Here is a 13941-nt window from a genome sequence, read left to right as displayed (position 1 = left end):
GAGCTCTTTGTTTTGATGTGAGCAAGGTTGTACTTGTTTTCCCCGTTTGGTTTTCATGGAAATTGATCCAGCATTTGTCAGTGCTGCTACATTTCACTAGGATTTCTACAGCACTTTTAACTTAAAGATCAACAAACAAGGATGAGAGTCCTTATACACTGTAAGTATAATGCCAGACTGCCTTAAGACTGCTGTAGTTAAACCCCTACTTAAGAAACATAATCTCGACCCCTCTTGAAAATTTTAGACCCATCTCCAACCTGCCTTTCTTAAGTAAAGTTCTGGAGAAGGCAGTCATTATGCAGTTAAATGACCACCTAAATAAACATGCTATTCTTGATAAATTTCAGTCGGGTTTTAGAACAAATCACAGCACAGAAACTGCACTCGTTAAAGTAGTAAATGACTTGCGGGTAAATGCAGACAGAGGCCATTTATCTGTTCTCATCCTCTTAGATCTGAGTGCTGCATTTGACACCATTGATCACAACATTCTTAGAAATCGCCTTAGTCAATGGGTGGGCCTCTCTGGCACGGTCCTAAATTGGTTTGAATCCTACCTGACAGGGAGAAAATATTTTGTTAGTTGTGGGAATTACAACTCGAAGACACATGATATCCAATATGGTGTTCCACAAGGCTCTATCCTGGGTCCGCTGTTATTCTCAATCTACATGCTTCCGTTAGGTCAGATCTCATGGCACAACGTGAGCTACCACAGCTATGCTGATGACACACAGCTGTACTTATCAATAGCTCCTGATGACCCCGATTCTATTGATTCACTAACAGAATGTCTGACTAGTATCTCAGAATGGATGAATAGTAATTTTCTCGTTAAATAAAGAGAAAACTGAAATTTTAGTGATCAGCAATAATGGATACAATGAGGCTATTAGAAATAAACTGGATACATTAGGATTAAAAGTCAAGACGGAGGTAAAAAGCTTAGGGGTGATTGTTGACTGTAATCTGAATTTTAAATCACATATTAATCAGATCATTAGGACAGCATTTTTTCACTTAAGAAACATAAGTAAAGTTAGACCGCTTATATCACTGAAAGATGCTGAGAAATTAGTTCACGAGTTTGTTTTCAGTCGACTAGATTACTGTAATGCACTCCTCTCTGGACTACCCAAAAAAGATATAAATCGTTTGCAACTAGTGCAGAATGCAGCTGCTAGAATCCTAACTAGGAAAAGAAAATCAGAACACATTTCTTCAGTTTTAATGTTACTACACTGGTTACCTGTGTCATTCAAAATTGACTTTAAAATTCTGCTTATGGTTTATAAAGCCTTAAATAATCTCGCCCCATCTTATATATCGGAATGTCTGACACCTTATATTCCAAATCGTAACCTCAGATCCTCAAATGAGTGTCTCCTTAGAATTCCAAGAACAAAACTTAAAAGAAGTGGTGAGGCGGCCTTCTGCTGCTATGCACCTAAAATCTGGAATAGCCTGCCAATAGGAATTCGCCAGGCTGATACAGTAGAGCACTTTAAAACACTGCTGAAAACACATTACTTTAACATGGCCTTTTTATAACTTCATTTTAATCGTAATTTAACTTAATCCTGATACTCTATATGTTCAATCTCCTCAAAATAACTATTCATGGTGGCTCTAAAATCGGTACTGACCCCTACTCTCTTTTCTGTTTCTTTTTCCGGTTTCTGTGTGGTGGTGGCCTGTGCCACCACCACGTACTCAAAGCTTCATGATGCTCTAACAATGATGGACGGATTAAAAGGCAGAAGTCTATGTGACCATCATCATCATCATCAAGCCCTTCCGTGAGAATCCTAAATCCAAAGAGGACTGTTTCATTTATGTTAGGTAGAATGCCCAGAGGGGACTGGGCGGTCTCATGGTCTGGAATCCCTACAGATTTTATTTTTTCTCCAGCCATCTGGAGTTTTTGTTTTTTCTGTCCCCCCTGGCCATTGAACCTTACTCTTATTCGATGTTAATGTTGATTTATTTTGTTTTATAATTGTGTCTTTCATTTTTCTATTCTTTAATATGTAAAGCAGTTTGAGCTACTGTTTGTATGAAAATGTGCTATATAAATAAATGTTGTTGTTGTTGTTGTTGTTGGATGGGGAAAATCTGACCTCATCTGAGGATAGCATTGAGAGGTGGAGAGGGTACTTAGTAGAACTCCTAAACTTGATTAAAATGCCCTTCTCAGAGGGGACAATGGCAAAAGCATTGGCTGGGGTTTTGGGTGAGTCCATCTCTGAGGCTGAGGTGATTAAAAAGCTCTGTAGTTGAAAGGCAGCAGGGTTGGGTGAGATTGGACTCAAATTGCTGAATCCACACTATATTGTGGGAGCATCAGGGTTAACACTCTAATGTTTCTTTGAAGGCAGAAAATATCTTGGGACTGGCAGACAGGTATGGTAGTCTATGATTTTAAAAGGGGGAGAAAATACTTAAGTTACAAAGACCGAATGATCACAAAAGGTCTAAGGACACTTTGTCCTTGGACAGACACTTGAGTTTGTTAATCCTGTGTACATGTGCTTTGCGCACTGTAAAAAAAACATCGCATCCTGTGAAAAAGTGCTACAAGAGTGTGAGGTCACTGCTTTGTATCATTCAGTCCTTGCTTTGAAAGAGTGAGAGTTCTTCTCACATATTAATAAGTCGAAGCCACTGGACTTCAAAAAGGATGAATTTATTCTTGTTTCTTATTTATGATTTTCATGGGCCCAATACTTAGTATAGCCAAAGTTTGCACGGTATCAAATTACAGAAGCTGTTTTTGAATCTCTGCTGTGGGTTCACCGACAAAAGTGCTAAAGACATATGAGCACCGACAAAACTGTGACGGACAAATGAGCGCCAACAAACCCTTTAACTGGTTTTCGACAAATGCACGCCGACAAAATCGCGAGAGAGGCCAAGAGAGTGGGATACGTACGTGCGCATTATGTACACATTATGTGCTAGGTTATAACTGTTATAACTGCTGATGGCATGCCGCGAACAAATAACTCAGTCGAGGGTTGGCATAATGCGTCGTATGCAAAGCGGAATTACCGGCAGTCAGGCAGCCAGCAAGTCTAAATACGCTCAACTATCAAGACGTCTTGCTTCAATTCTTCCTACATTTATAAGGGCGTGATCCTAAGGACTATCTGCGTGCCGTGCGGATGGCATGCCGTGTCTCATAATATTGACTTCTAAAATAAACATTATTATATATGCTTTAAACTAGTAATTCATATTTAATGAAACTTTCGCGATTTTGTCTGCACGATTTTATCTGCGCTATTTTGTCGGCACTCATATGTCTATCGCGCAAATGTCAGGTTACACTGCTGTGTATAGATTATGCCATTCTCTTGGCCTTATCATACTGAACACTGGAAAGATTTTTAGCAGAGTGTGATGTGGTTGGAAGAAGCAGAGGGCAATATACTGGCTGATCAAGTATACAGGATGAAATACTTCTACTGGTACCGCTATTGAGTTGGAAAGATGAAAGAGCAGAAACAGGACAAGCTGGAGAGATTAAATCTTCTGTTTGTATGAGCATGTTGGTATTAGTAGCCTGGGATAGGAATGACCGATCAGTCCAACTCAGCATGCTTCTGTCCTTATCAGGAACAATAAAAAGATGATCATCATCCTATTTGGAATTGTATATGTAGAAAACCTAACTTTGTTTGAAATATACTTTTAACTATTGCATATTTCAGCAACATTCAAATGTACCATCCAATGGAATGGTCCAATCAAAGATTTTATTGGCAATGATAAAACTTACCACTCCCCACCATAAGGCATCAGCATAGCTGGCAAATCCTGTCTTTCCTTCTTCATCTACAGCATCTTTTTCAGCCAAATATACAAAGTAAGAGGAAAAGATAAGACCCAAGAAGCCAATATATAATGTTGTTATTAATTCCTAGGGAGAAAAAAATATATATATTCTTTTATCAGTTAGATAATGACTTCAAGGTTAACTTCACATTTTAATAATACATTTTTAGTTGCATTTTTTTTCTATTAGTAACATTAAACAATTAGCAAAAACACAATGTACAGTAGTAATTTCTTTTTCAGAAATGAAGGATGCTATATAAATAAAGAGACTGACTACAAATAAATTAAAACTCAGTTGCTGTGGATCTGTCCCTGTTTGAGAGTTTGCATTCTACAACAGTATATGAATGGGTGTTATTTTTTCAGTTTTAATGTAGACCACATTACTCCTACATGAATATAGTATGAAGCACTCATTAAAGCAAATGTCTCTACTTCTATGCATCAAAGTTTTTGTACCATATTCTATGTAAAGTGCAGAAGACTAAATTAATGATAACACCATGAATTTTGTGCACATTGTCACACTCAATGGTCATTTTTCAAAATAAAGTAACATTGTCTAGAAATAATCACTTTGGTACTACTCACCAAACAGTGAGCGAGGAGAGAAGACAAAATGAGAGCTAGCCCTAAAAGGCTTTGCACCTCCAAGCCTCTTATCCTCAGTTTGGAGAAAAAAAATCCTATCAACATACCATGAATAACAACCCTTACTTCAGGTCTGGGCCTCCCAGCATACTCCACTCATCTTTCCAACAACTGATCATGGGGTGACAGCTCCACTGCTCTCTTCAGCAAATTGCCCAGAACATATGGTTACAAATTATTGACTTTCAACTCTGAGTACCAAATACAGTTAGAAACCTTTCTGTTATCATACATTGTGGATTTCTACAGTTATTACATGACTTAAAGAATGGTGCCATAAGGCATTCTTTTTTACATCTCTGTTAATTTTCTGCTTAAGAATCTACATGTCAAGTCAAGTTGGGGAGCATGCACTGATTAACTCAGGATCCCAGTTGGCAACCCTCTAGACAGACACGCGGTCCAGTCCTACCCTCCGGAAATTACCCTCCATCTGCCGCAGCCAGGTGTTACGTGGGCGACCCCTTGGCTTGGTCCAGCCACTCGGGTCCCCAACAATGAGGATCTTACGAGCCGTATCACCCTTAGGGGAATGTGCCACATGGCCATAGTGCTGTAACTGACGCTCCCTCACAATGCAGGTAATGTGCCTCATTCGAGACTCCATGAGCAACCACTTATTCGACACGAAGTCAAACCAACGGTACCCAAGGATTTTTCAGAGAGACACAGTACCAAAGGAGTCCAGTCTTCGTTTCAGGTCACTGGATAGCGTCCATCTCTTACAACTATATAGCAAGACAGGAAGCACCAGGACTCTAAAGACTTGGAACTTCGTCCTTTTACATAGATATCAGGAGCGCCACACACCCCTTTCCAGCGACCTCATGACCCCCCATGGTCTCCCAATCCGTCTACTGACTTCACAGGAAGAGTCACCAGAGACATGAATGTCACTGCCATGGTAAGTAAAGCTCTCAACAAGGCCAACACTCTCTCCGGAAACAGACACACTGCTGATGGCTGTGCCCAAGAGGTCATTAAAGGCCTGGATCTTGGTTTTTATCCAGGACACCTACAAGCCCAGACACTCAGACTCCTCACTCAGTCTCTTGAGAGCCCTGATCAGAGCCTCCATTGACTTCACGAAGATGAAAGCATCATCAGCAAAGTCAAGATCCGTGAATCTTTCTTCAACAACAGATGTCTCCACAGCCGCTGGACCCCACGACCTTGCCCAATACCCAGTCCATACAAGCATTGAACAGAGTAGGAGCAAGAACACACCCCTGACAAACCCCAGAATCAGCTGGGAAAAATGCAGAGGTCCTGCCTCTACTCTGCACAGCACTCACAGTACCATATATATCCAGCAACCTCGAGGGGATCCCGCGAACACTCAGGATGTCCTACAGGGCAGCTCGATCAGCTGAGTTGAACATTTTGCAAAAATCAACAAAGGCTGCAAAGAAACTCTGCAGATATTCGCGTTTGTGCTCTATGAGAACCCTCAGTGCCAGGATGCGGTCGATGGTAGACTTGTTAGGTGTAAAGACAGACTGTTCTGGTCGCTGGTAGGTGAGCAAGTGATCACGGATCCTATTGAGGGTGACCCTAGCAAGGACCTTACCCAGCACTGAGAGTACTGTTATCCCCCTGTAGTTGCTGCGATCGAGGCGATCACCCTTCCCTTTCCAGATAGGGACGACAAGTCCCATTTTCCAGTCAGTTGGGATAATGCCAGTCTTGCAATTGCTTGTAATGCCAGGAGGACAGCCTTACCACCAGCCTAGAGAAGTTCACCCCGGATACCATAGATCCCTGCAGCCTTTCCCTGCTCAGCTGGTTCACCACCTGTGCAATCTCAGTGTCAATGTCCTAGCCAGAGTATCAGCTTTGAACAATTGCTCAAAGTAGCCAGCACAGCGAAGTCACAACTGCAGTGTCATCCATATGGACCATTCCATCAGCTGCCCTGACTGCGACTCTCCAAGGAACAGATTCAGATGTGCGTAATACTTTGATTATAAGCAGGATGTGGGTCACTAGACCACAGATGGTGTGTTACTTGCTCACAGATTTCTCTAACAAACGCCTCCTTATCTGCCCTCAGAGCCCTTGCAGCCGTCCTTCTCAGTTACTGGTACAGACCAGAGTTGCCATTGAGCCATGCACTGCGACTCCTCTCGATGATATCTAGGGTGACCTGCGAGATGAAACACCTCTTTCTGGGAACACCGGTAACACCAACAAAACCCTCAGCAACCTTCAGGGTCTTGTCGCAGAAGGTCTTCCACATCACATTAGGATCTGCAGTCATACCCAAATCGGAAAGTTCCTCACACAAACTACATGCAAACTCATTAGAAATAGCCTGGTCTTGGAGTCCGGCCAAGTCCAGGCTCATTTTCCTAGTAGGTGGTAACCTACTGGACCTTAGCCGGATCCTAAGAGTAGCAACAACAAGTCTGTGGTCAGAATTCACAAACTGGGCACTTCTGTAGACCCTGCAGTTCTACATGTCACATGAGAATAAATACCTACAAGACTTTGGTCACAGTTCACTCCAGGAAAAAAAGAGCTATCTCTGCAGGTTATTAAAAGAAGCTTATTAAAAGAAGAGGAATTTAAGTAACTTAGTGAAGGAAAAGGCATTCCCCTAGTGAATGTGGATGTATTTTTGAGAATCGCAAACAAATGGATACAGCAGCAGCCAATGTTTTCCAAACATTGTACTAGACTGTGGTGGAAAAAAACTGAAGAGGTCTGGTTTGTCTAACTCAATGCATTTCCAAAATGACTCTCACCTGACAGAAAAATGAAGCGTGACTGAGTATGCAACCTCCGCCTCTGAGAAAAGTCATAAATCTAAATTATTGCTTCATGTAGCATAACAAAGTTCTTTCTCTACAAGTTGCGTTAATGTAACAAAGTCCAATTTTTGTTCATTTTTATGATTTCACACTAGACATTTTTGAAGTAGTCATAAATAATCATAAATAAATCACTGTATCAAACAGAAAAGTTTATTTTAGGCAAACAGGATAACCTGTCTATGAATGAAAACAACAGATCCCAATAGCCTCCAAGTTCCTCCCTGTCGGTCCACATGAAGCATGCGAAGAATTTGTAGAAAGCGAATTCCCCTAACAAAAGGAAATAAAAAAATAGAAACAAAAGAAAGACAGTGTAAACTAAAGTCTTTGTTAATGTGGTATTGAAAAAGAGAGCAGCACATTTTTCACTGAACTAAACAATGTATGCTTATTTATGCTACTCATACAGCAGAAATAATTTATTGGTAATTGTAAAACAGATGTATTTAAGTTATGTCATTGATTTTGTAACTTATAAAGGGCTTCAACTGTGGTGATTTTTATACATTTCACATGACATCTATAAGAGACGGCCGGCAGCTCATCACAGCTGAGACGCCCTTGCAATTAGAAGGATGGGGTAAGGCAGCTTTTGAAGGACACTGCCTCCCCCAAAATGCTAGATGGCAGCTCTCCTGGACTGCAGTGGTGCCCCGTATTCCTGCAGGGCACTATGGAACATGTAGTGTAATACCACAGCCCTGCTGGGTACCGTGGGTACCACCAGGGGATGCTGCAAGAGAACCGGAGGATTTATATTTCATCCATAGCCTGAAAGTACTCCCAACTCATGAGGATGGAAGCTAAGAACTACTTCCAGGCTTAAGAAGACTCAAATCCTTCATCTGACCTTGATCTGGGTCAAGAACTACATAAAGAACTGCTTTGAACCCAGCAAGGGAGCCAGAGTCGGGAGATGTAGGACAGAGCTTTTTGGGAGTTGTGGAGGAGGGAATCGTGATTATTATTAAGAACTAGCCAACCAACGGAGTAGCATACGCTGCATAATTATATATTGATGTGTGAACACTTCCTGAAAGACACAGTTGTTCAGTGGAGTGTAATTTTAAATGTGCGTTGAGATATCTCTGCAGTCAGAACATTTTTGAACAAATAGTGCATTGAAAGACCTGTGTGGAATGCGTTTGTAAATGTTTTCAGTAAGAGGATAGTGGGAAGGTGACATCACATCAGCGTGGCTGCAGACGAATGTTTGTGTTGAATGGATTTGCACATGGTTGAGGAGATCCATCTCAGCCGTGAAGTCATCATTACAAAATGTGCAACTGAAGGTGTGAATGGAATGAGTTTGTAAGTGCTTCTTGAGAACGCGAGTTGTTTTGAAGCTTTGCTGGCAATGTTCACATTGCATCATTCGTTTAGTGGAGTCGGAAGTGCACATGCCTCGAGAGCGAGGGTGGACACGGAAGGAGGGTGAGAGTTGGTGGGCGGGGTTCTGTCGTTCGTTCCCCATGACGCGGGAGGAGGGCTAGAGTGTGCTGTAGAGGCTCTGTTGTGCGTACCCCATGGTGGGGCGACTTGGTCGATTATATATATAGAAAAGCAGCCGGAACCGAAAAGAACAATGAAAAGTCAACGTGGCTCAGAGGTGCATGTGGACTGTAGCACAGACGAAAGTGACTGATGCTGTGTCTGGTGAGTTGTTGCGTGCGGGCACATTAGCAGGCAGTGCACATGCCTCAAGAACAACGGTGGACGCGGAAGGAGGGTTACAATTGGCGGGCAGGGCTCTGTCGTGCGTATCTCATGATGCGGGAGGAGGCTTAGAGTTGGCGGGCGGGCCTCTGTCGAGCGTATCCCATGGTCTTACAGTCGGTGGGCGGGGCTCTGTTAGAGTTGCCAGGAGCGACTCTGTGAGTTGTCATGCTTGGCTCTCTGTCTTGCTTGCGTCTTGCATGCCCTTAGTGAATTATATATATAGATTGTGTTCGTTGAATTGCCTGTTTATTGTGGCTGAGGTGCTTGAAGGCACTATTATTGAGAAGAATCAGAATTAAAATACTTCTCATTGCTTTTACCCTGTGTCCTGTACATTTGTCTGTTGGGGTTAAAGAGGGAAATAGCGACTGCTAGCATCCACACATCCTACACTTTTATAAAACCATTATTTAAAAAAAAAAAACAAATTGTGATGCAACTTTTATGGGGGAGCATTAATTTAAAGCATTTCAATAAAACGATGATTAGTGTCATTTAATTGTTTCTTTGTCTTATTAAGGCCAAACCGGTTTTTGAGGGTTTTGTTATTTAGAAGTTTACTTAGCATCTTTTATTAAGAACAACGACACAAATACAATACCAATATAACACCAACAAAGACCACCAAAAAAATGTTTTCTTTTAGTCATTTAATACTGTTTTTGCATTACTTACATTTTACTTTGAAATAACGGACATGCTCAAAAAATACTTGTGTAATGCCACAAAAAGTTCATGCAGACATGTCCATGCCAAATAAATAACATTCGACGTTTTGAAGAAATCATTTTATGACACGATTTACCTTTATTTGTTTACTTACTTCCTAAAGCCTAAAGTCACAAGTAGTGTGCAGAGGGCATGCTCAAAAATGTGTGTAATACCACGATAAGTGCCTGCTAACACTTTAGTATGCAAGCAATGGTATGTGCATTCTTGCTCCGATGTAGAAGGGAGCTGAGTTTATCTCTGTTACAGCACGCCTATGTGAAAACAGCAGTGTCAGATGCGGGGGTGTGGCGTGTCTGGGCTCGTGAACGCGGCTCAGATAATAAAACTGACTAAAAAAAAAAAAAAACAACGCTAACCTTTACAAGTATCATAAATTACACCGGCTGTTACAGACTATTTTATTCTAAAATAGTAAGACTAAGAGCAGTTTACTTCTCAAAATGGAGTGGTGAGGGATCGAACTTGTGACCTTTTGATTCCCAGTCGGCAGCTGACTCTATTGCGCTACGGAGGCAGGCATAACAAACAGGTGTCAATGTCACATGTTAAGGCGGCTTTTTGTTTCTGCAGTTATATTTTTGAATACAAGTGCAATTGTTGTGTTAGATTTGTACCTTTTGTGAAAGTATTTGTTTGATACTTCAGGTTTCATACTTTATATAGTTTATGCCAACATTTTGTCATCTACTACTAGAATATAAAAAAATGTTTCTGTTTTAACAATGTGTTTACACAGATTACTGTAGAAACGGAACAGACATGAAATGCGTGTGTTCCAAACAACAATCTATTATTTCCACTCTAAAACTCCACTTCACTCCCAGAAAATCAATCAAGGCATGAGCTGGGAGAAGTTTGTGCACGTTCTAAGTTGGTGGGGGGATGGAATAGCCGGCTGCTTGCAGCCTGATTTTTATCAGCACATTTAGATGACAAAAGATGGTGGTGGAAAGCTGTGAACGATTTTAAGAAGCGATTTAAGGTGGGTCGGATTTACGAGTTTTTTCGTAGGCTCTGGTAATTCTAGTGTTAAGCAAACTGAATTAACAGGCTCTTACCTGATTGCTGAAGTGGCAAATACTTGTCCATTAGACCCAACACTTAGTACAATCACAGAGGCAATTACTACAATCAAATCTAAAAACGAAGACAGAAAGTCACATTGTTAAAAGCGCACAAGACAACTACACATAGCATTACACTTGTGAAATTTAATTCTAAACTTTAAATTGCTTTCAAATAATAAAGCAGCATGGCTTTACTGAGAGTTACAAATAAAGTAACAATCACTTCCATAACTTTTCTATGTTTAAATGCATGTGTGATGATAACTTCTTAAAAATATCATAGAAAAAAAATTCAAATTTATTAGTGAAAAATGAATTTACATTAGAACAAATGATACATACTGTATAAACATTTTTTTACATTACAGGTTTATATACAGCATAAAGTCTATTGGTAATAGCTGAATTTTTATTTAATAAACCATTCGATATTCAATGCTACATAATGTTGTATTTGCCTATTTTAAGTAAATTAGAAGTATAGCTTCTTACTAAGATTCAGCCAGGCAATGCAATGGGATGATTTTCTGTCTTATGGGTGTCTGATGTTTTTATGTTTTTTTTTTTTTGCTGCAAGACATAAGTAATGTGACCCAAGGTCACAATTTGTCTGCAACCATTAAGATTTTGTAATTTTTATTTTTAAAAAAATGATAAATGTATTTTATTTTCATTTTTGCAGCCTTCTTGAACTGACTTGTTCCTACCCGACTCTGCATGTGCAGCAACTAGTTCATGTCTTGACAGAACAAATGTGTTAAACTGTAATGGATCTAATCAAAGCAAAAAAAAAAGCACTATAACAAGACAGTATAGACAGCGTAAACATTGCTATGATGATTTGCCTGGATCATAATGCCATAGCCCAGTGGTTTTTAATCATGACTCTGGGGGAGCCCTGTGGCTGCACATGTTTGTTCCAATGGGTTCTCATAATCTGTGAGGTGTTTTACCTATAACTGCTCTTATAGTTTAATTATCAAGTATTTTTTCTTCTATTCCTCCTCATACTCTTCATTTAGAACACAGAATAAGATTTGCATTAATACAAAATGCAAAAATATTCAAATTTGTGTCATAGAAATGTTAAACTTTTTAACTCTTTTTTGTCATTTTCTTATTGATTCAACCTTGTCTTTAGAGTTTGCTCCCTAAATTGCAGTGTAAGAGAAGAAAAAAAGACCAGCTAATTATTAAACAAGATTTATTTGAAACAAAGACCTGTAGCCACAAGGCCTCTCACAGTTGGTCTCATTCTTTGTCAAAGATGGACATCTAGAAGAGTGATTCCCAACCGGTGGTTCACGTGCTTTATAAAAGGGGTTTGCGAAAAAAATATTATAATGACAGAATTTTAAATCCCAAACGTAAAAAATATAATGAAATATTAAATGTAGGCAAATATATTCACAATACTATTAATAATACAATAATAAAAATGGGTCAACAAATCAATTAAATGTCAAATTCATGAATATTACTTACTCACTTACGTAATGCGATGGAAGATTCCGTAAAATTGTCAAGTCGCAAAAGGTAACAATCTGTAACACGATGAGACGCTATGCCACTGGCGATGCATTTACATTCTCGTTTGATCTGGAAACTCCCAATTCAGCGAAATGAGAACCCCAAATATGCTCGAAAGAATGAGAATAACGTCTGCCGATATAAAATCACTGCGATCAGACAAGGGAGAGTAGAGTCAAATTGAATCGTACAACGTGCTTAAGAACGACAAGTGATTTTAATAAGATAAATTGGTAGTGCATACTGTGTGTAAATAAATTACGATAAAGACTTTTACTGAAAGTGAATATTTATTACTCTGTAATACTCTGATGTAGTAAATGCCATAGTATTGCTCGTTTATATTAGATACTAGCAAAATACCCGCGCTTCACAGCGGAGAAGTAGTGTGTTAAAGAAGTAATGAAAAAGAAAAGGAAACATTTTGAAAATAATATAACATGATTGTCAATATAATTGTTTTGTCACTGTTGTGAGTGATGAGTGTTGCTGTCATATATATATATATATATATATATATATATATTTTGAAATTCTACACATAACGGTCATAACGGTCGACAACGTCCGCCATGTTGAACTTTCTTATTTATGGCCCCATCTTCACGAAATTTGGTAGGTGGCTTCCCTGCGCTAACCAAAACCGACCGATGCGTACTTATTTCGGGGTATGACGCCACTGTCGGCCGCCATATTGAATTTTCCAAACGTCACTAATTCTCCAACTTCCCGTGTAGGTAGAAGGATGAAATTTGGCAGGCCTATTCCTTACAGCTTACTTACAAAAGTTAAGCAGGTTTCATTTCGAAATTCTGCGCGTAATGGTCATAACAGTCAACAACGTCCGCCATGTTGAACTTTCTTATTTACAGCCCCATCTTCACGAAATTTGGCAGGTGGCTTCCCTGAGCTAACCGAAACCAATGTACGTACTTATTTTGGTGGTATGACGCCACTGTCCGCCGCCATATTGAACTTTCCAACATCACTAATTCTCCAACTTGCCATGTAGGTAGAAGGCTGAAATTTGGTAGGCTCATTCCTTACAGCTTACTTACAAAAGTTAAACAGGTTTCATTTCGAAATTCTATGTGTAATGGTCATAACGGTCAACAACATCCGCCATGTTGAACTTTCTTATTTATGGCCCCATCTTCTCGAAATTTGGTAGGCGGCTTTTAAATTTTAAATAGAAGGAATATTTATTTAGTCGACAGAAATGTCTTTGGTAGGAATGTAAGTTAAATGTAGGTATCATTGCATAAATGTTTCTTCACCATAGAAATGTAAAGAGTAAATTCGCCTTACATTCCAACAAAAGATATTTGTGTCGAATAAATAGAACTTGAAAAGATATATTTTTTCGAATGTGATCGCGCAATTCAGATCGAGTTGACGCGCACTACATCGAGCTCGCATGCTATTGTGGTTTCGCCTGCGTGCCTCAATAAATAACCCTCCCCTCGCTCTTACTTTTTTGCCGTTCATCTAATGATTACACTGAGTATGGCTTTACCAAACAATCATTAAAGGCGAATAAAGTATCCATTATTCATAAAGCTTCAATTGGTGATCTTTCTTTC

The 13941-nt window shown here is 39.7% G+C and overlaps 1 protein-coding gene across 1 annotated transcript in view; it reads right to left on the bottom strand.

Annotated features, from left to right (window-relative positions):
• The window catches only part of kcnq1.2 (potassium voltage-gated channel, KQT-like subfamily, member 1.2), a 367043-nt gene that overhangs the window by 142651 nt on the left and 210451 nt on the right, over positions 1 to 13941 (bottom strand). The window contains exons 5-7 of the mRNA XM_039768020.1: positions 10820 to 10898; positions 7484 to 7580; positions 3785 to 3925 (exon numbers count right to left, since the gene is read on the bottom strand). Of these exons, the coding sequence (XP_039623954.1) occupies positions 3785 to 3925; positions 7484 to 7580; positions 10820 to 10898 (317 nt within the window). The remainder of the gene's footprint in view (positions 1 to 3784; positions 3926 to 7483; positions 7581 to 10819; positions 10899 to 13941) is intronic.

This window comes from Polypterus senegalus, chromosome 11 (assembly GCF_016835505.1).
Source record: "Polypterus senegalus isolate Bchr_013 chromosome 11, ASM1683550v1, whole genome shotgun sequence".
Taxonomy (NCBI): domain Eukaryota; kingdom Metazoa; phylum Chordata; class Cladistia; order Polypteriformes; family Polypteridae; genus Polypterus; species Polypterus senegalus.
This window is presented reverse-complemented; position numbering and strand designations above follow the sequence as displayed.